The 23,138-nt window shown below is 39.2% G+C and overlaps 2 protein-coding genes across 7 annotated transcripts in view; one reads left to right on the top strand and one right to left on the bottom strand.

Annotated features, from left to right (window-relative positions):
- SETD5 (SET domain containing 5) overlaps positions 1-11,816 on the bottom strand; it is a 91,817-nt gene extending 80,001 nt beyond the window's left edge. For 4 of the 6 annotated variants that reach the window (XR_011234106.1, XM_069476061.1, XM_069476060.1 and 1 more), the window contains exon 1: positions 11,455-11,816. The gene's annotated coding sequence lies outside the window, so the exon portion shown is untranslated. The remainder of the gene's footprint in view (positions 1-11,454) is intronic. The other 2 variants (XM_069476053.1, XM_069476055.1) reach the window with 1 other exon arrangement.
- Positions 11,817-12,161: 345 nt separating this feature from the next.
- LOC138385864 (uncharacterized) lies at positions 12,162-13,082 on the top strand. The gene is given in 5 exon segments (XM_069472063.1): positions 12,162-12,317; positions 12,436-12,669; positions 12,671-12,888; positions 12,890-12,908; positions 12,910-13,082. Coding segments are annotated over 5 exon segments (690 nt in total). The 3' UTR covers positions 12,973-13,082.
- The last annotated feature ends 10,056 nt before the right edge of the window (positions 13,083-23,138 follow it).

The raw sequence follows: 23,138 nt of genomic DNA, 5'->3' as shown, positions 1-23,138 counted from the left end.
GCACCCAGACTGTGGCTTCTAAGAACCATTTCCCATTAAAAGAAACCAGGGGAGTCCACTTGCTCAAGGCTTCTTGGGCGTGGCTCTGGGGGAAAAAAATTCAAAAAAGAAAAAAGAAACCAAGGATTTTTGCAGAAATGGTTGATTCCAGGCTTGGGGCAGGAAATGTACAAAATTGCCCTGGAACATTTTGTCATACTAGAAAGCAATGACAAAAGAGAGGAAACATTAAGAATGAATTAAAAGAATTTAGGATCCAACAGCCAAAGGTAGGACAATCTGAATGTCAAAAATAGAAACTGTTAAGAGACTGTAACATACCAAACATGTTTAAAACCAGGAGTACACAATAATACTACTTCATTCATCACCTTTGGAGGTTGCTAAATTATCAATCCATTATTTTGAAAACCAGTAAATATGGGGGGGGGAACACACACTTATCTTGCCTTTTGTGTATAAACTGTATCTTAGAATAGTCAAATGATAAACAAGGGGGAGTATTGCAGACAATAAAAGACGACAGGCATGAAGGAAATAATGAATCTAGGCCACTGATTTTTAAAACATGTGGTTTGAGAACTCCTCAAGTCCTCTAGATTCTTTCAGAGGGTATGTGAGGTCTTCCCTTTTCTGACTATGTTATCTGTACTAGGCCAGATTTTCTTCAGTCTTCAACCAAAACAACTTATCACAACAAATTAAAGGCAGAAGCAGTTACAAGAAAGCAGCTGTCTTCTATTAAAGTCAGATACTAAAGAGATTTGCACAAATGTAAAACAATGCCACTTTAAAAACACTGGGAATAGTTATTTTTCATAAAAATCATGTTATTTATGTTAACAGGGTTTACTATTGTTATTTTTAAATTAATAAGTAACAAATTTTTTTCTTGGTTTTAATTATTAGTATGGTTAATTTTGATATAACTCACACAAATAAAAGCTCTTTGGAGTCTTCATTTTTAAGACCAGAAACTCTAATATAGGTAATGAATATCAACAGCTGCTTAACATCACATAGACTAATACAGCAGTCCCCAATCTTTTTGGCACCAGGGACCATTTCATGGAAGACAATTTTTCCAAAGGGGTGCGGTACCAGGATGATTCAAGTGAATTACATTTATTGCACAAACCTCTCTGCTAATGATACTATTTGCAGCTGCTCCCCAGCACTACCATCACTGCCTCAGCTCCACCTCAGATCACCCAGGCATTAGATTCTCATAAGGAGAACGCAACCTAGACCCGTCGCATGCGCAGTTTATAATAGGGTTCTATGGTAGGGTTTGTGCTCCTATGAGAATCTCATGCCTCCGCTGATCTGACAGAAGGCAGAGCTTATGCAGCAATGCAAGCGGTGGGGAGCAGCTGCAGGCTGTAAGTACCCCTCCCCCGTGCAACTCGTACTGCGAGGCCGGCTTCCTAACATGGCCCAGAGGTTGGGGGCCTCAGGACTAATAGGTATCAAGTAACTCTTAATGGAAGTACGAAGTACTATTATAAATTATGCTTGCAATCTAATCTCTAATTTACATGAAATAGACGGGTGGGTGTGTAGGTTGTCTAATAGTGGAATGTGTTAAATGATGATCCAACCTTCGAAATTCAAAAACTAGGGACTCTACAAAACAATAAATTTCTTAAGTATCCTACACAAAAAAAAAAGACTACTATAAAGACTTAAACATCAATCAATTGCAACATATGGATCTTATCTTGATGAAACGGAATCTTTTACACTAATGGGTTAATAAACTCCAAAAGGAATCTATTCTATTCCATTTTGTAGTATTTGGAATTTTTCATAATGAATTTTAAAATTAATCAAATCTATATGTTCTCCTTCCCTTACCACCAACTAAAAGGAAAAAGCATTCTAAAAACTATTTATTTGGAAATAAGGATTCAAAGAGGCAATTCCAGGATCATAAGAGCTCTATAAAGAAAAACTGGGTTGCTAGGTACTGACTAAAAGTTCCATGATCCTCTATAATTACAGTAAGCATATAATTTATAGTCCAAACTGAGGCATTTTTGAGAGTGCAAGGGGTGCTATTACTAATTCTGCTAGGACATAAACCAGAACTGTCCTAGAGAAAGCAAGACATACAGTTACTATCTATAGAACAGTAAATTTTTTTTTGTCATTTTCACAAAAGATATTCAACTCAATCCTGTGGGTAACTATTTTCCATAGAAACACATTCCTAGTATTACAGAGTTAAGAAAAACAGGCATGCTACCAAAAAAAAATAATAATAATAACTTTTCATCTCTCTGGCTGGTACATAGTTTGTATATGGTTACTTCATAGAGTAGGATATGTTTATTTCTCTTCTTGTTGCTCAGTGTACTCTGCAAACTTCCAGCCATTCCTTTTCATACCAACTGTTCATGATAAACTACAGGAGGGAGGTTGTATCTACCCAGACAGAGCCTTGCTTCTCTAAAAATACATTATCTTCCCATGGGACTTCACACATGGCCTAGGGTTAAGCAAGGAAGAGTGGTATGGCTAACTGTAACTTCTGAGCTCTATGTGTTAGCATAATTTTCATTTTCTGGGTTATTGTAATAGTAAACATCTGGTTTTAGTACTACTTACATAACGTACCACCAATAAGGTGACTACCTGTTTAATCTGTGAATATTTTATGCTGCTTCATTTTTAAAGGTTTTCAAATAGTGGGTAAACTTTTTCAATGAAAGTAGCCCAAATATGAAAAAACAATTTAGTATAGACACTACAATTTTTAGCCTCATCCTAATATGTGCACTGACATGTCAACCTACCCTTATTTTGTTCTATTACTAAGCTATGGCATTAAAGTTCTATTTGCCAGAAATAAAACTAAATTTGCCTAGAAATAACAAATATTTTAAAAAGGACTTTTTAGACTTGCTCTTACATTTTTCTCAGATCTGTTATTTTTTAAAAAAGGTATTCCACCTAATATTTTTCAAGCTGTGGGCATAAAGACATATTTACTTCCATGGCCATAGTAGTTTGCACGGTAGAAATTGAGAAAATAAAAACTTATGCATTCATACAGCAATCTAATGCTACATTCAGCATGTAATCAATCACACTGCCTCAAAAGCCCTTCTTTTTGTTCTGTTTTAGGAGGTTGAACTAAAATAAAATTGTCTTTTGAACTAGAAGTTTCTTAAAAATGAGTCCTTTAGATTCTATGCCAAATGTTATCATAATAAATAACATTTATTTTTTTAAATAACCACGTCTTACTGTGGCTCTTCCTTGTCAATCTGGTTTCTCTTATAAAACAACTCTCAAAAGCCTACATTAATAAAGGAAAATGTAACAAATGCAGAGACAGTCTTAGTGTCAACAGGTCCTTCCAGGTTCTTCCTCATAAGTAAAACCTTCCTTGGACACAAGAATGCCCAAACAGTTGATTATTAACTGCAGATCATTCTCTTTCACAGAAACTGTGAAAGTACAAATTGTATATGTTGTGGCATGCACAGAGGTTGGTGGTAGGAAAAAGAATATTTAATATAGGCCAAAGATCATAACAAGACAGAAATAAAAAAAGCCATGGAGATGGGAAAAAAAATCCAACAACAAATAACTCCTTCATACAAAATGACAAATAATGGGTGCAAATATAAAAAACAACGAGATTCACTTTGACTTTTATTAAAATTAACATGTCAACATTATTAAATATGCTTACACAATACTGGGAACAGCCAAACCAGATCACAGTATCTAAGAATTATGAAATAATCGTCTTACTATATTCAGCAGTGCACACACCTTATTAGATTACTGGGTTTTATTTGAGTCTTCAAATTTCAAGAGTGTGGAGGAGAAATTCAGAAGATAAACAATAAAAATGATAAAAATAAAATTTCTCATTTTGGAACTGGTGGTAGATTTAGATAAAGAAGACTTGAAGAACATAAGCTGTGCAGCTTATAGAAAGAACTCTGAGGCATGAAAAATGCATTTCCAAACAGCTAATTTCACTTTCACTAAGGTAAAGGGTTAATAAACATACACGAAAGTTTAATTTTTTAACCTCATTTTAGTCATAAACTTGAGTTACACAAATTTATAATTTCTGATACAAATCGAAAATATTATCTACAGTTAGAGATTCCACTTTTCTTCAAGCTAATAATACTCACAGTGGCATGTGGTGGTAATAATGATTGTGTGAACAATGAAAATTAAATATGCTTAAAACATTTCTGTCTGTACGGCTAAGAATCTGAAATGGTTTATCAAGAAAGAAAGTGAAAAATACCAAAGTTATAAAATTTCTACCACTATACACTTTTAACAGGTCAAACTGCACTGTATTTAAGTACATATAAACAAACCCACAACCCAACCATAATAAAAATCAGATTAGACCATCCAATTTTCCCCCTTTGTCCTAGTTCCTTTTTTTTTTTTTTTCTGGGAAGAGGCGTTGTGGGATAATAATAGCAGGAAATAAGGTGGAGCAGCTGCACAGGCAAGATGAGGTACAGTGCTTGTATTTCACCTCCACTCTAGTCTACTGCTGGCTAGATCTTATTAAAAACGAGATTAGCTGTTTGGAGAGCCAAGAGTTATCAAAACCTTTGGAATCAAGATGTTGCCCCCTACTCTCTCTCTTTTGGCAGGGACTTCTCAGGGCCTCTGCGTAATTCAGGTAATAGGAGCAAAAAAGCCACGCTGAGCAGCTTTATAATTATGTGAGAAGGGGGAGGGTGCAAAGGATGTTTACTCTAATGCTAGCAATGTGTGTCTTAGCACATGTAGAGAAAACCGGTATGGAGAGGAGCTTGACTAGATGGTTTCTATTTTAGTCCCACAAATCTATGGAAATAATTCCATGTGAATGAATTATAAAGAGAAGCAATGACTACCCTAAATTTCTGTAGTGATATAAAATACAGCTCACTAAAATTTCTGTTTATGCTGTTGTATTTTACTGATGAGAAATGTCTAAGTAACAGCAACGATAATTAGTTACTCCAATTTCCTTTTCAGGTCAAAATACATCATTAATGCCAAGACCATTATACATAAAAATATGGTAAGTGGCAACACATCCAGTTTTCTCTTACAGAGGAAAATGACACAAAACTTGGTCAGGTTTGTTTAATATTACAATATGTATTAAAGTTGGTTTTTTGCTTACTTGCTAGGTTAAAACATCTCTTCTTTACTAATCCCTAAGAAGAAATTAGCATTCCAGTTTCCTTTATTGTTTCATGCAGTATGGACAGAAGAGAAAATTTTAAGACTAGGTTAATAACATTGCAATACAAGTAGAACATCAGCTAAAGCAACAGATGTGCTCTTGGAAAGCTCAGTTCAAACCAATTATTTCTGAAAATCACATTCTCTTAAGACAGATTAAGTATTTAAAAGAACCTCATCATATATTCCTTTATAAAGGAGGAATCCTTTTGCAATCCAATTAATTGCCATCTAATTTGTCCATGAACACAATTGTTTAACTTGTTTTTAAAGAACTGGCACAAAGCATTTATTTTAAAAGTAACTAAAAATATTGTTGAGAATACTGATTCTTTTTGCTTTAAAGGGCCAGATAACAGACAGATCTTCTTCCAACTCTATGATTCATATTAGGTCCAATAAACTGTATGCAACCACTTCACTTTCAGCTGGGAGCAAAGCACAAATGTATCAAATAGGTTGCTCCTAAACTAAAAGGTGGGGGAAGTAATGTCCAGAGAATATCAGGTTCTCCAGGAAGTAGGGATGAAGCTGAAACCAAAAGTAGCCTTTCTTCACTTAGCATTTTATATGATGGTGACTCAACACATGAATGCTGTAAGGTGCTCTCTATCTCAGGGAAATAAAATTGGAGCTAACAAAATGCAACTATTTCACACAGGGAAATAAATGATTCTTCATGTTTTGGTTTAATCGCAACCCAAGTAAACACACTGTATATACTAAAATATGAGTTTTATTCAGACAGAATGTTCTTTTCCATTTCTTAATGAGAATTCAGCTGGCAGACGCACCAGAACTGGCCTACTCAAGAGGTGGACTTGTACTTAGGAGGGCAGAGGAGCATGGGATTTATTTTATTTTGACATATACAAAGCTTTATCTTTTAATTCTTCCTTCGAAGAGAGGATGTATCTTTATCAGATATTCTGAAATATATCAAATTTGGGGTTAACAGTACATGGTTGGCACAAATTCAATAACTGAGTGGGAACTAAAAATGATTTCTTTAATTGTATGCCAAACTGAATAATCTCTCAGGGAAAAGAACCTCCCCCTCTTGCCTTTCCTACCTCCTGCCCCTCCCCCACTAACACTGCCTCCCCGCTGTGCAAAGAGCCCTTTGTCCTGCCCTGCACTTATCTAGCTGTTTGGCCATATTGACAGGCCTACTGAAGGCATAATAAGGGAGTCAGTCTGACATAAGCAGCTGGCAATTTGAAACAAAAATCTTCCTTCTCTACTCAGACCAAATCCTCCTGCAGAGGTCTTTGGCTCCTCCCATGCTTCTATCTATTTCTCAAACAGAGCAGCAAGAAATTCAGCATTTTCCCTCCATTAGGTAGCACAAATCAAAGCCTTGATTGCCCAGATAGAAACCAATTCTGTATGAATTCCTATAGCCACTGCTTTTTTGTGATTCCTAGCATAGGCTAAAAAAAGCCAGCTCTGGGTGTGTATATGTAACTAATGGGGCTAAGGAAAAGATTCTTATTAACTTCAATTTGCCATCAAAGCTCTGGAAATCCTCACACAAGGAAGCCAGAAGAGCACAGAAGTGAAAGCAGCCCAACGAAAGCAACAGACATGCATCAGGCAAAACTGGCCAACAATCTTAGTGTTTTAAAAATACTAAGACATTATTTCAATATTCTAATAAGCAGAAAATTCCTTTTCCCTGTCTTCGTATCAGACACTTAATGTGATCTTACATTAAGTAAGGTATCCCCTCAGGTATTCAGCAAACAAAATCAATATGATGGAAAACTGAGTGAGGCAGGATGGGATCACAAATTCTTAGCTCAGTGAGGACATATACAAAGTAGACTGAGACTCAGCTTCATTGTTCCTTTACTATAGCTCATAGTTCCTTCATCTAGTGTTAAGAGTTTAAACACATTTTGTCCGAGTAAGAGAATTCTCTAATATGATGCTTCCTAATAGCACCCCCCATGTTACTATCATTTACCCAATTTGTACATATATATATAAAATAGATATCACAGGGCAATTTTTATAAAACTGATTTAACAAAATATATACAGATAAGTGAAGGAAACAATATTCTTTTTGCCATTCATGTACTTCCCTGAATTCTAACCACAAGAGAAATCAATCATTACATCAAGTAAAAGGTTAAAATGCTATTTTTCACATTTTGGAATTTGACAGTGAGGAATGCTACCAATCCCTATCCATCATAAGTACATTACACTTATTTTCTAAGGAGTGCCACTGAAAGGATGTTTTAAATCAAATTACAAATGACTACAAGTTGTATTACTAAATATGCATTATCTTACACATTTTGCAAAGTTTTATGTCTTAGACAAAATATATCTGTCAAGAAATTTCCATTTCTGGACACCTGAAACACAATTTTTACAAATAAAATTCACTGCTAGGCCTTTTAATTTCAAATTAGACTGACAAATCACTGGAGTTAAACCAGAGTTCAACCAAAACTTATAAAAAAATTTTATTCTACTCATGATCCAGTTTTTCTGGTACGATGTATCCAATAATCACTGACTGTTGTGCACTATGGCCTAACGTTTTATATCTTATCTCAATACAAAACAAAAGTGGTTATCTGCACATCTGCATTCTGCACTTTATTTTCCCATCCAAAGGCAAAAATGGAATAGTCATTCTCTCCAGAAAGGCTACAATAATTTCAGAAACTAAGCCCCTGGACACAAAACAGTATCAAAAGATATTAAAAATTCCAAGCATATTATATTAGTTTCCTATGAAAGGGGCACCTATGATCCTTCCGAAAATGATTATATCAAGACTACAAAGGGTTCCAAACAAGAAATACAAGTGAAAAATAATTACTTTATATGATAAACTTTCATATCATATAATAATTTGAACCAAAACCATTTATACCTCAAACTATAAGGATGTCAAACAGCTAGTACAAGTGAAATCCTATTTATCTGATATGGTGTCTTATACACATAATAGTAAGAATTAGAACCACCTAAAATATGAGGTTCTGTTTCACTGGTCTGCTTTAATCACTGGGAAATAAATGTGAGCCACATTTGTGAATGACAAAACTCATTTCCATTCTTTTTGGTTCCCTGCCACAAATGCCAGAGTCATACTACAAATTACAGACGTTTGTAGGATTTAAGTACATTTACACAAAATTGAACAAATCAAAATTTTGAGGGAAAAAAGTATAGGATGCAGGAGTCTTGGGGGAAAGAAACAACACATGGGCATATGTTAAGTACTATATGTAAGTGGTGGTATATTTGGGTGGTGGTTCTCCTTCAGGTATTTCCATACTCAACAGACCTTTCTGCTTAATCAGCTATCATCCTGGGATCGTGGGGGAGGAGAGATGGCTCAGAGGGCATCTTCTCAGTATCCTGAACTAGACTTTCCATTTCTGCATATTCCTTCTGGTCTGTCCTACATTTCAGATGGATCACCGCCAAAGATACATCCTTGTGATGTCAGAAGACTATATCCAACATACATATAATGGATTAATTTTATAAGTCAAACTCCAAAGAAAATATCAAATCTGGAGAAGTCTATTGCTAATACAAAAATAACAAAGAAAATATTTATATTTAGAAATCACTCCAAAAATGGTAGCTCTTTAGAGTTTAATATTCCAAGTTTAGTAAAACATTTAGCAAAATATCTATTCAATAACGTAAATATGTCCTAATCAATGGAAAGAAGGAGATACACAACAAAAAAACCAAAATTGATTCACTGACTAAAGAGATGGTGGGAAAACGTGTCAGTTGCAGGGAAAAAAAACCAAAAAACTAATTTTCCCCCATCTGGTTCTCAGAAAGATTCTTAAATTCTTATTACTTTGGTTTTAAATGGATTCAAAAATTAAAACTCTAATGCAATTTTCAATCCCATCCAAGCACAATCCCCAGGTAAAAACCAAAAACCTGCCAAAAAAACCAAAACCAAACCAAACAAACAAAAAAAGAAAGTCTTTAACTATGATTCAGTTTCCAGATGCTGATATCCATAAATGGCTAGAAGATTATGAATTGCTAATTCTCATCTCCCCACCAATAAAAGGTAAACCAGCTCAGCAGTGAAAATTCCCAGGAAAGCAAGGTTTCTTCTTAGTCCTAAAGCAGCCATCGCCTAAGTGCAGCTCCCTGCAGCCAACAGCATTAATGGACGCTGCACTGCTGTCCTTCCCTGGAGACAGAAAGCCAGCACTACTCAAGCTTCTCACGTAGCAACCAGAGCTCCAGAGCCAGCAGCTGCTGCTGCCTTGTATACTCACCCCTGTGATCCAACCCAAAGGAACAACCTTCTTTTTACCCCACCCCCACTCCTTATACACTTTTTTTTTTTTTTTTGGACCAGTGCTCCATGCCAGAAGGGCTGGAATTATGCTTTTATAAAGAAACAATCCTAAGGTCACCCTTTTAAACTAAGATCGTTTATTAGAAAAACCAACATTTACCAAATTCCAAATAACCATTTTAATTAAGCCAGCAATTCAGGAGTGAAGAATAAGCTTTGGTGTTTAGAAGGCCAATTTTCCAAGCACTCTGCAGTCGAATTTAAATTTGCAGCTAGAAACTAAGCCTTGTGTCATGCCCTACCAAAGGACATAATTCATTTTTCTACACATAATGACAGTCTGAGTAAACCTTAAAGACTCTAATCCCATAACGGGCCACAATTTTTGGCTACAGAAAAAAAAACTAATGATCCTCCTGAGAAAACTGGAAAAAATCCAATTAAAAAAAAAAAATGTCCTGTGTCCTCCAAGAAAAACCTTTGATTATGTATTCTCTGCTTTAGTCCTAGCTCAGATTCCACAAATCTAAAATTACCACTTACAACTTTTCTCACAGTGACCTAAAAACATTAATAATATTAAAATTAACCATCAAAAATAATTTTTTTCAAATAGGGAGTACAAACTCCCTATCTTGAAAAGCTTCACTCAACTCAGCTGAATCCTGCTCAATCAAAAGTATAGCTATGTAACATCTGCCCAACAAAGAAATGTAAATATGACCTTGGTCACAAATATGTCATCTAAAAACAACTTGTTTAATCAAGTGATGAAAAAAATTAGTACAGAACTTGGAGATTCTTTCAGTACTAAGAGCAACAAGGAAAACTAGAGAAATGAACTTAAGTAATAGACAAAGCCCAGCAGAACCTAGAGCTCTGGGCAAGAAATGAGTACTGGCGAACACATTGCACAAGTAACATGAGAAAGCAGAAAATGCAGGTCATACACGCACCCCTGACCCAGACCAGCAGAGCTGGCTGCAGCATCAGTATCCAAGAGAAAGACCATTTATGCCTAAGAAGTAAGACAAGCAAAGGAGCTCTATAGAATAAATTAGCATAGAAGGGGTTTTCCCAACAGTTAAACTTTCCCTATCACGCGATTTACCTACTGGAACCAGGGCTTTTTCCCACCATTCACTTCACACCCCTGGCTTGCACGCAGAAGGAAAGAATTCATAAAGGGTAAAATTTTCTGCCTTTGAAGACGTTCTCAAAAGCTCGCTCTCCACGCCCAAAGCAAAGAAAACGACACAATCTGGCTCAACTCCAGCCTCGAACCCCACAAATGCAGTGGAGCTATCTCAGAGACACTGGGGCATACGCCACGGGGAGCCCAAGAATGTGAGGTGGGGGTGGCGAAGGTAACGTCTTTAATGTGGGAAAGGAAGCAGCCATCTGAGATGGGAACCCAAGAACGAGAGGGAAGGCGCCAAGGATGATCATGGAGGGGAGATCGCGGGCCCCACAGCGATCAGAGTTGTCTGTCACAAGGCCGCCAGAACGGGGGTGGGGAGTGGGGGGATCGAGGAGAGAAAAAAAAGTATGCCTGTGTATTTTGAGAAGAGGGCAGCGAGAGGCCTATTCTCAAGTAAAAGGTAAACGTGAAGGAGGCAGTTCCCAGGAAAAGAGGTGAAGAGGCGTGGGGGGAGGGGAAGAGTCCTGACCCAGGAAAGATATGAAAAGGGTAGTGGGCTAGACTAGATTACAGAGAGGACCTCTCTCCCTGGGAAAGAGAGATGCAACGCTGTGTGGGGGGTGGCGAGAGAGATGAGAAGGGGCAGCATCCTCCTACTAAGAGCCTGGGGAGGGCCAGGCCCGCGACCCAAGGAGAGCGAGCGCGGGGAGACGGAGGAGGTGACCCTTCCCTCCCCCGTGGCCCGATCGTGAGGGTCGGTTTCTTTTCTGTCGGACCCTTACCTTGTCCCAGGCGCTGCCGGGGCCTGGGCCCGGGCTGCGGCGCACGGCCCTCCCGGGAGGCGGCAGGACTCGAGTTAGGCCCAACGCGGCGCCACGGCGTTTCCTGGCCGGGAATGGCCCGTACCCGTGAGGTGGGGGTGGGGGGCAGAAAGGCGGAGCGAACCAAAGGCGGGGAGGGGGAAGGGCCAAGGGAAAGAGGGGGGCCGGCACTACAGTGTTGGCGGACTGGCGGGACTGGGGCTGCGTGAGTCTCTCAGCGCAGGCGGGCGGCGGCCGCCCCTCCCCCGGCGGCGGCAGCGGCAGCGGCGGCGGCGGCGGCGGCGGCAGCTCACTCAGCCCGCTGCCCGAGCGGAAACGCCACTGACCGCACGGGGATTCCCAGCGCCGGCGCCAGGGGCACCCGGGACACGCCCCCTCCCGCCGCGCCATTGGCCTCTCCGCCCACCGCCCCGCACCGATTGGCCAGCTCGCCGCCAATCAACGGAAACCGCCGGGGCTGCCTAGAGAAGAGGCTGTGCTCTGGGGCTCCGGCTCCTCAGAGAGCTTCGGCTAGGTAGGGGAGCGGAACTCTGGTGGGAGGGAGGTCCGGTGGATTGGGGGGGGGATGGGTGGCTGAGGTGACCGACCGGTAGCTGGGGGGATTGCGTTGTCCTGCGGGAAGTCGGGAACATAACGTTTGTTACGCTGGAAGGGAGAGGGGTGGTCGGATGCAGGACGGAAAGAGGCCCGCCCTGCGGCAACCGGAGGGGGAGGGAGAAAGGAGCGGAAAATGCTCGAAACCGGACGGAGCCATTGCTCCCGCAGAGGGAGGAGCGCTTCCGGCTCATCTCTTGTCGTTGATTGGCCGCTTCTCCTCCCGCCGAGTGTGAAAACACAAATGGCGTGTTTTGGTTGGAGTAAAGCGTCTGTCAGTTACAGCCTCGGGCGTGCGCAGCCGCCTAGCGACTCTCGCAGTGCCCCCTGGGTGGAGCGGGTAGGTAGGTGGGGTGGGGAGAGCTGGATGTGCGGGCGCGGTCCGCCTTCCGCGGGTGGGGGAGGGGAGGGTCAGTGAAAGTAGCTCTTGCGCGGGCGTTCTCCCACCCTCCCCTTCCTTCGGGGGAGTTGGTTTACCCGCCGCCTGCTCGGCTTCGGCATCTGATTGGCTGCTGAACCCGGGGAAACGGGCCCTTGCTATTGGCTCGAGTCCCAAATGAGCGAAACCACTGCGCGGGTCGGCGGGGGTGGCGGGGAAGCAGTCGTTGGTACGGTCCTCCCCATGGCCTAGCGCCGCAGTGTCTGGCCTAGCGCCCCTGCGCAACGTGGCAGGAAGCGCGCGCTGGAGGCGGGGGCGGGCTGCCGGCCGAGACTTCTGGGTGGTGGCTGTCGCGGCTCCGCCCCGAGCACCCGTCGCCAGAAGGGCGAGACAAGCCCGACCTGCTATGAGCACCCATGGGGGCGGGGGTCGGTCCGGCTGGTTTTGGGGGCGGGAGGCGCTTGGTCTCGTTAGATCGGCGTGAGCTGCAATCTTGTGGGAGCTGACTCGGAGGAGGCGGAAGAAGGCCACACCCTTCTGGGCAGGGGGAGGGGAGTGCCGCAATACCTTTAAGGGAGTTCTCTGCTGCCTGCAGTCTTCTAAGGACCGCCCTGGGCCTAGAAGAATCCCTCCCCCCATCTCGTCATCGACTCGCCTCTCGATTGTGGGCGGGATTCTTTTGCCAAGGCTTAAGGGGTAACCTGGTGCCTGGGCGTTGTCCTGCAGGGGAATTGAGCAGGTGTAAGATTTGAGTCCAATTTCTGTATTTTCCCACGGACATGAGGTTCTGTCAGGAAGTAATTATAATTGGGGTGGGGGAGGGAAATGGTGTCTGGTCATTCACCTGGGGCTGATTTTATGCAACGAGACTGCAGCTTATTACTACTTAAGATAATTTTTGCTAGAGATGTAGATAAAGCATACTCACCCCATTTGAGACCCTAAAATTTTAACCTTTGCTTGGGAACCCAGTGCTTCCTTCTCTTCCTCCACCTCCCTCCCTGCTCCTTTCTCCCTCTGCATCCCTAGCCGGCATGTTAGCGATTCTCACTCACACTTTGGTCCCATTTTCCATTTGTTGTACTTGCTCATCCAATCCTCAGACATACTACTGGCTTTCTCTCCCCTGATCTTGGGTAACCTGATGAGTCATGAAACCAGACAGATTGGTTCCACCACAAATTAAGGCTTGAGCTGGGCATCACTCACCAATGCTTTTATTCCTTCCTGATGCACTTTATTGAATGTTTACCTAGGCTTTCGTTCTATCCTTTTTCCTCGGCTGGGATTCTATCCCCTGACTTTATTCGCAGTCTGGATGACCTTGGCTACTGCTGTATTGAGAATTGGACCCGAGGTTCAGCAACATCTCCCTTTCTCCTCCTTTGAATATCTGTCAGTCTATTCCTTTATTTTTATTCTCATCAGTTAGTAACTGAGTTCAGATGACTGATAATAGCCTCCAAACCGCTGTCTCTGTCTCCAGTATCATTTTCCCATCTGTCTTAACATCTTTCCAGGACAGTTGTCCCAAAGGAGAGAGAGAGCGTGAAAGTGACATGAAACTCCATTACTGGTTCCTTAGTGTTTACAGGATGAATTCTATTAAGAATGTGATACACAGGGTTCCTTGATCAACAGCTTTTCTGAGGGGTAACTCTTCCACATATACACACACAAACATTATCTGTACTCAAGTCACATGGAATTAATTGCTCTTTACCTAAATCACGGAGACATCATCATATATCTTAGTAGGATGGTTCCTTCTGGAATGGTACCCCTGCTGTTGCTTACTCTTCAAGACTTAAGATTCAGATGTCATCTCCCCCTCTGATCTTGCCTTCCATGATCTATTGTCTATGAGTTCCCTATATAAAAAGTTGGCAGTGCTTTCTCCTGGCCGCTTAGCAGTTTGTATTTGCTTGAATCATAGCGTTTCTCAAATTGCCATTGCTGGCTTAAATAATCTTAACTATTCTGAGCTTCTTGGGGGCATAGTTTCTGATTGAGTCTTATACTACTAAGCTCTTAGTATATGCCTTGATGTCTAGCCAACCCTACATAAAATGGAGTGAGCAACATGTAAATGTCTTTAGGATTTGTATTTTATGCATTTTGACATTTGGAAAAGTGGCTGATGTGACTAAAGAACTGAATTTTAAATTTAATTTAAATTGCCACTGGACAGTGTAGTTACAGCCACAAACTTGTGTTTGTGTTGTGGATTACAAAATACACACACATTGGTTGTTATTTCTTTATACTCTTTATAGCAGTAAGGACGTAATAGTTGAACCTCTCTGGCCCATTGACTTATTTTTTAACTGCTTGTTTTTATGCTTAGCTTTATATAGCTAAAAGCTAAATCCCACAAACCATTACTAAAGATGAACCTGCCTTGGACAGCAGTGTGTTGAAAAAGCTAGTGTTGATTAGTTTGGATTTCTTTAAAATGCATAATGAATTTTAAGAAGTGGGATTTCATTAAACCATAATGAAAGCTGCATAATCAAAAGTCACAGAAGTTATAATGTGGCAACTCCAGGTTTAGTAAAAAAAAAAAAAAAAAAAAGCCACAGAAGTTCAATGAGAAAGGACTGTATCTGTTGTTAACCAAACCCTAAATTTCAGTTCTACGAGTTTTCATTTTGGGGGGAAACTTCATCATATGTTGAATTACAGAAAATCACAAAGTAAATTTTATCCTGAGGCAATATAAATTAATTTATGTAATAAATATTAGGGGTAAGTTTTTTGCCTTCAAAAAAACTGACTGGGAAAACATTTTGAAAGGCAAAGAGGAATAGTAATTAATATTTTTGGAAACATGCAGGTCAAGTGGTTTTTTTTTTTTAAAGGAATGTTAGGCTATTCCAAATACTGTTTTGTTTTGTTTTTAACAAGAAAGGTTCAACTCATTTTTCGTGTGTTTCTCCTGCTAAATTGCATTCCTTAAGGATACAGCGATTTATTTTTGATTCCCCAGTGCCTAAGCACAGATCTGGGAACTCTTAGTTTTGTTGATTTATATGTGAAATTGGTTCTCAAATAATAGTTAAGCCCACAAAGCCATAGAAACAAAGCTCCTTTTGTGGAGAAACTTTAGGGTTATACCTATGTCTACTAATGTTCTGTTCATAGAGGAAACTGATGCCTCATGGTCTCTGAATACTTGTATCCACCATTCAGTTCTTAGGTTTCCTGTACTAACCGTTGCAGTTATCCTCTTCCTGTGCCTTACTTCCTTGAGCTTTTTGTTTGTCTGAATGAACCAGCTACCTGTCTCCTTTTGAAGTAGTTCCATATTATTTCCTATACTTTTTTTTTTTTTTTTAGATTTGCAAAAGTTGAACTATATGTTTTCTTTCACATATTTTTTTGTGAATGTAGGTTTGGTGTAATTGCATAAATATGATTTGCAGCTGTTAATCCAAATGGTAGGGATCAACATCACAAGAGTGAGACTATTTGTTTTAGGCCGATATTAATTGTAGAGCACCTTGTTAGGTCACAAATACAGGAGTCTGGTACTTGACTTTGCAGGTTGAGAACTTTTGGTTTTGTTAATTTACCTAGTGGCATACTGGTTTTAGATGACATACTTCTAGAAATTTTTTGTCCTTGTGCATGACTGCCTGTTCTTGATAGATTGGGTAAGAAATTGGATTACTAGAGAACTGTTAGTATTGAATCAAATATTTAGGTTTATTTGATCGAGGCCAGGGTTAAACCTGATGAATTATTCCTGCTCTGTTGTGGAGTATACCTTCTTGATAACAAGAGAGACTATTAATATTTCTGCCTCTCTGATTTTATCTCAGTAATAATTGCATTAAGTAATCCTGTTTCCAGCCTTTTTCCTAGAGTTCACAGTCATCACTGACCTTTTGTTTGTTCTGATACTTTGTCACTCTTTGTTTTCTAGTTTTAAGGGTTTTTGTTTTGTTTTTTCTTTTTTAAATGAGTTTAAGATTGGCTCTAATTGCTGACAGCATTAATGCATTTTCAGGTCATGTTTATAGATTTGGCTATATTTTATCACCTAACTAATCCCAACTCTAGTGTATGGATTCTGGTCAACTCAGTCAACAGTCTTCACAGCTTTTCTACTTTTTACTGACCTTGGTTTAAAGTCTTATCCCAGACTTTGAGGTATTGCTTATTGTGACAATGACAACATATTCTAGTGTATACTATAGGCAAAAGCTAATGGATAGGTAGAAGAAATGAACTAATTATAGTCATTGAGTGCCTTTTGTGTACAAAGTACTGTAGATGTGGTAGAAATAGCAAGAACTAGAATTAGAGGTGGTGCCTGAATTGCTACAATCTCTTGATAAAACTTGAATGGATGAGGAGTTACTTCTTAAAAGTGAGCAAAGAAAGTGATTTCTTTAGATGGAATCTACTCCTGGTCAAGATGCTGTGAACATTGCTAAAATGACAACAAAGGATTTAGAATATTACATAAACTTAGTTAATAAAGCACTAGCAGGGTTTAGAGGGCTGACTCTAATTTTGAAAGAAGTTCTGTCATGCTACAGAGAAGTCTTTTGTGAAAGGAAGTCAATTGATAGGGCAAACTTCATTGTCTTAAGAAATTGCCACCGACATACTGACCTGCTGCAACCACCATCCTGATGAGTCAGCAGCCGTCAACATTGAGGCAAGACATTCCACCAGCAAAAAGATTGTGGCTTGCAGAAAGCTCAGGTGGTTGTTAGCATTTTTTAGCAATAAGGTATCTTTCAATTAGACATACTGCAGTTGTCTAGTTAATAGCCTACAGTACAGTGTAGCCATACTTTTCTGTGCATTGGGAAACCAACACATTTGTGTGACTTGCTTTTACTGTGGTGGTCTGGAATTGAACCTGTAATAACTTCGAGGTATGCTTGTATATTTAGTGTGGCTCATATATAAAACCCTATTTTACAGAGTAGGAAACTAAGTCTCAGTGAGGTTGATTAATTTTCTCATACATAAATAACATCAACAGATTGAGGGGCAGTGATTCAAACCCTGATCTGACAGTTGGTATTCCAAATGAGTGTGTAGTGCTACCTTTACCTGATGGAAACATTCTTTTAGGAAGTTTAATCTGGCTGCAGGATACAGCATGGATTATAGTGATGGAGAGATTTGGAAGCAAAGAGACCATTTAGGAGGTTCTTTTAACAGTAGTCCAGACATGAAGTGATGAAATCTGGCATAAGAGTGATGGCAATAAAAATGGAAAGGAAGTTAAAGGATTCAATGACCAAATTTCAGTCATTGAGGAGGGAGAATGATCTCAAAACATTACTTCTCAAGGAAGCCTTTCCTGATGCCCTCACCCCTACTACATTGAGTTTCCCATTTGAGTGTTGTCACCGCGCTTCTCAAAATTATAATTCAATTAGTAATTGTGTAATTTTTTTCCTATTTCTTTAGGTTGCTACTTGAGGGCAGGACAGTGCTTGTTTATGGCTGTTTCCCTATTGCCTAAGCACAAGGAGGTCTTCGAGGTCAAAACTATTTTCATAATAGCAAGATGTTTGCCTTTTTCACTCATTCTTGCAAGTGTACGGAGGCTACATGATGCTTGATGACATCTTCGTTGATGTTAATGAATAGTACTATATATTCTTGACTTTTCTAAGGTGGTAGGTAAGTTTAGGTATACATATTTGTTTTTAGAAATTCTTGTATCGTTTTAGTTTTTGTCCCATTCCCCCCCGTTTTTAGAAATTAACTTGCTTTTGAGGTTATACCTTCTGTAATCTCTGCATCCTTAATATCGTGCAATTGTTATTTTAAAATCCTGTAGTTGTCCTTGTGGCTAAGCATAAACATAAATATATGTTGTTGTCTTGTTAAATATTTTCCTAAAACTTCTAAATTTTAAAATTTTAACTACAACTTATTGTAGAATTTAAAAACTTTTTTCTAAAGTAAACATATTTTTCTTATATTTAACACATTGACTGCCATATTAGAAAAAAAAATTTTTTCTCTTGGGGCCATGGTGTCTTCTTATGAAAATAGAATAAAAACTTGTTAATGAAAAATTTGGTTTTTTTTATTGTTTTTTTGTGCATGAGTTATATGAAACTAGAATCAGTTTTTACACTGCACACCACATGAGTTGTGACTCACAACATACTTACTGAATTTGTTTCTGAGAATTGAGTCCTTTATCATTCCACAGGTATCTAGTTGTGTCTGGAGTGGCCTTGGGTGGTCCTGGAGGATGACCTCTGAATCATACCCCCTAATTATGTGTGACAGTGTCACGTCACCACATACTATCGTATCAATTTCATTCAAGGAGCCGCCAGGCAAATGTTCAAGGGGAAATGCATAATCGGAAGTTATAGTGATCAGAGAACACAGTCTAGCACATGTGGCCTGTGTGGGTGGGTCTGCTGAGAAGGGCAACAGGAGGTGGGGGAGATGTGCTGATTGACAGTGAAAACAATAAGCAGAGGTTTCACGGCACGCGGGCATGCCATGGACCTTCCCAGCTAGCCACCAGTTCTACTTTAGTATAGCTTCTGTGACCAGGGCTGTGATCATGTAAGTTTATTTTGCGTTTTTCGTTCTCAAGAGAAATGTCTAGAGAAAATGAGCAAAAGGAATTATTGGAGGAAATGGTGAATGAAGTTTTTTGGACATGAGTGATGAAGATGTTGATCCATTTAGTGATGATTCAGAGGAGTGCCATCCTAGTGGATGGAGACAGTGGGGACAGTTCTGATAGCAATTGCAGCCCACCGAGAAAAACTAGAACATTACATGGAGATCTTTCCAGTGGGGAAAGTTGTTCAAAATGTTACTGAAACAATCAAAAGCGTTGTAGCTGATTTTAATGAGAGTGATTCTTCATCAGTTATTTCTGAAGAACCTATAGTGACAAGTGTAAGTTCTCTGACCTGGGGTCCAGTTTCAGGAAGTAACCTGAAGATTTTTGACTTTGTTGAATGTAACCCTGGTGTTCCACCCAAAATTGCGATAAATTTCCATGATAAAACACCTTAGCATTTTTTCAAATTCTTCGCAACAGATGATGTTATTGACTACATGGTGAAGGAAACTAGTATCTACACAAGTCAGACTTTACACAAGGGTAATGTCAAACCCCACTCCTGACTAAAGGAGTGGTATGATGTTACTTCTCAAGAATGGAACAACTTTTGGGAGTATTGTTTTGGATGGGCCTTAGCAAGAAGCCAAGACTTCTAGACTATTGGTCAAAAAACTTTTTGTATGACAATTCAGTGGAAAAGCTTATATCACATCATCGCTTTGAAATGCTTCTGAGAAAGTGGCTTCATTCTCTAACAATGAAGAAGGTCCTCCTGGTGACTGTCTCTTCAAGGTCCAGCCACTTCTTGATTGTCTTCTTGAAAAGTTTCAAGTTGCTGTCGTTCCAGATAAGGAAATATGTATTGATGAAACAATGGTGCATCCATTGTGCATCCCTTTCGTGGACGTTTGTGAGTTTCATACAGTACATACAAAAAAAGCGCCATAAATTTGGTATAAAACTTTTCAAACTTTGCCTAAAACATGGTTACACCTGGAATGTGAAAATTTATTGTGGGAAGGAAGCAAGATCTGGCATTCCTGTTTCATCCTCAGTTGTCATGAAGCTATTAGAAGGTTTACTAGATAATGGACGTGTTTTATACACCGACAACTACTTCACCAGCATCCACCTAGCTCATCAACTCCTTGAGCGCTCTACATGTCTGGCAGGCACACTAAAGAAGTAACAGGAAGCTAAACCCAACAGATGTAGTAAAGGTGAAGCTGAACAAGAATGAAGTAATTGCTTGAGAAAGTGACATGGGAGTCATCGTCCTCAAATGGAAGGATAAGAGAGATGTGCTGATGCTAAGTACTATGCATGGGGAAGACACTAAAACAGTTGAAACAAGGTGTTGTGAAAAAACCACATATGATTGTAGATTATAATAATTCAAAGGCGTTCATTAACCTCACAGATCAACTGAAATCATACTCGTGTTCTTTGAGACGTGGCATAAAGTGGCTCAAAAAATTAGCAATAGAGCTAATCACAGGATCAGCTTTGGTGAACTTGCTTGTTCTCTACAGAGTTGTGAACAAAAGGAAGATCTTGATCACAAAATTCAAAGAACAAGTTTGCCTAGAACTTCTCCAGACATGAAACACCTACTGCAGTGCTGTCCCTCCCATTGCCATCTGTGACTTGTTCTCTCATGAACATGGGCTCTGCCAGAAGATGTACTGTGTGCTATGAAAAAACACAAGCTGAGAAAAGATGTGGCTATGCCATGAAAAGATGTAAACAGCATGGAAATGCAGCAAATGTAATGTGTACTTTTGTGTAGATTGCTTTTTCCTAAAACATACATCAATAAAAAAGTAATATAAAAACTTGAAAATTAGTAACATAAAAAGTAATGTGAAAACTTGAAAAATAGTTCATAAGGGTAAACTTTTTCTTGACTTGTCAGGCTTAAGTATAATTTAATAAGAACATTGAATTAGATTTTCACAAACCAACTGCAGGGTTTTGCCCAGGGGGCCACCTGTCATATAACAGGTATGCTACTGCAGGCACTGTGAGTTGCCTTTGCACCAGGTGGCTCCCAAGGTAAAGAGATGTATGCTTTACGGGGCCCTGGGCTCAAAATTAGCATCAATTAAATATAACTCAAATGGCAGTTAATGTGTTAAGAATGGATCATTGGCTTAAAGATAAGACTACTTTACCTACTTACCAGCTATACCATTTATGTTTAAAAATGCCAAAAAAATGATTGTCTCAGGACGGAAGGATTGACAAACTGTAAGAAATGAAAATATGAAAGCTAACATTACAGGTTTTCAAAATAGAAATGAACAAGCTACTGAAGTATCTTGAAGGATAAGTTATTGTATTATATTGGTTGGAGAAACACAAAATAGCTGAGAAACTTAAGTTCACATTGCTGAATGTCTCTGCTGAATGAAAAGCAAGTAGAAGATCACAGTAGTGCCACTTTGGAATGATACAGCAACTTGTCATGGAAGATTTATGTGCAGACACAAACTGAGTATCTCATCTACAGAAGTGTATGCTTTTGTCCCTTGGTATACTTGGGAGATTGGTTTCAGGACCACCTGCAGATGCCAAAATGAAGATGTTCAAGTCCTATCTCTAGATTACTTATAATACTTAATACAATGCAAATAGTTGCTACACTGTTTATTTTTATTTGTATTATTGTATTTTCTCTTATTTTTTTCGTATATTTCCAATCCACAGTTGGTTGGATCCACAGATGGGGAGCCTGAGGATATGGAGGGCCAAGTGTATTTATACCTTGAAAATGTCTGAGTCTGTAGACATGGCTAGACTTCTTACACTGACTGTATTTGCCATGCATCAGCATCAGCTAATCAAAAATATTCTGATGTGAAAGCTTGGCAACAGAATGTGTCCTGAAATAGTCCAAGTGTGGAATAAATTTTTTTAATCTCATGGTGTATCTTAAACAACTGTACGTTGACTTGGACTAGTGGTGAAAATGCAACAGTGGGGAAAACTTGAGGAAACTTGGCACAGATCAAGGCAGTGGAATCAGACTAGAAGTTATTCTTCACTGTCATGCATTTGAAGTGTAAATCCCTCAAAAAGAAGAAAAAGCTAGTTTTACCTTAAAATGTCCTTGTGAAAGCAGTAAAATTATTTTTGTTAAATCTAGCCCAATTGTATTGTATTGGTTGGAGAATACCTAACTTTTTAATATGAGTGATGAAACGAAGTGTGTGTGTAAAGATGGTTGTCAAACTGAATCATATACTATTTTCTTGGAGTTTAATTTTCACTTGAAAGAATGACAAATTTTGGTTATTCAGAGTTGGCTGTTGGGCAAACATTTTCTCAAATATGAAGGAAGTGAGCCTGTCAAGCAAGGAAAACAACTAGCAGCAGTTGTCAATGATAAAATCCAGACTTGGAAGTGAAAAATCAGAATTTGGGAAAACTTGTATCTACCATCAGGAACTTGACAGCTTCCCAATACCTTTTTTAAGAGATAGGTAGTGATATTGATGAATATATTTTTAGTAATATATAATGAAATGGGCCAACATTTATTTTTTATAAATAGTTACTTCCATGAAACTGTTAACAATGCATGTTACTATAACATTTTTTTTAATTTCTAATATGGTAAAATATTGGTAAACAAAGGCATTTAAGGCCCTCAGTTTTTAAGAACGTAAGGGATTCCAAGGCCACTAATTTTGAGAAATGTCAGCTCTAGCACAATACACATAATAACACTCAAAACCTATTGAATGACTGGATGGAGTTAAAAAATGACTCCTACTATTAAACGTGGACGACTAGGATAGTGGGCATGCTAGGACAGGAAGCAGGTTTTAATGAAAAAAAGAATGTTCACGTTGAGTTTTAGGTGGAATATATAAAGCAAACTATAGTAGGCAGCTGGAAATACAGAATTTGGGCTTGAGGTAAAACAAGATACCAAAAGTATTTCTCCATTCTGTTGAAAAATTGTTTCTACCATAACTTCAATGAATAGTTGTAACATCACAACTGGTTAGCAAAGATGTTAGCCCTGGGACAGAAGTATAAAGGGTTGAGCATGTTAGCACATCCAGCCCCCTGATCATATGTCACCTCAAGACT

The sequence above is a fragment of the Eulemur rufifrons genome, chromosome 7 (assembly GCF_041146395.1).
Source record: "Eulemur rufifrons isolate Redbay chromosome 7, OSU_ERuf_1, whole genome shotgun sequence".
NCBI lineage: Eukaryota > Metazoa > Chordata > Mammalia > Primates > Lemuridae > Eulemur > Eulemur rufifrons.
The sequence above is the reverse complement of the archived record's forward strand: the minus strand, read 5'-3'. Positions and strand labels throughout refer to the sequence as shown.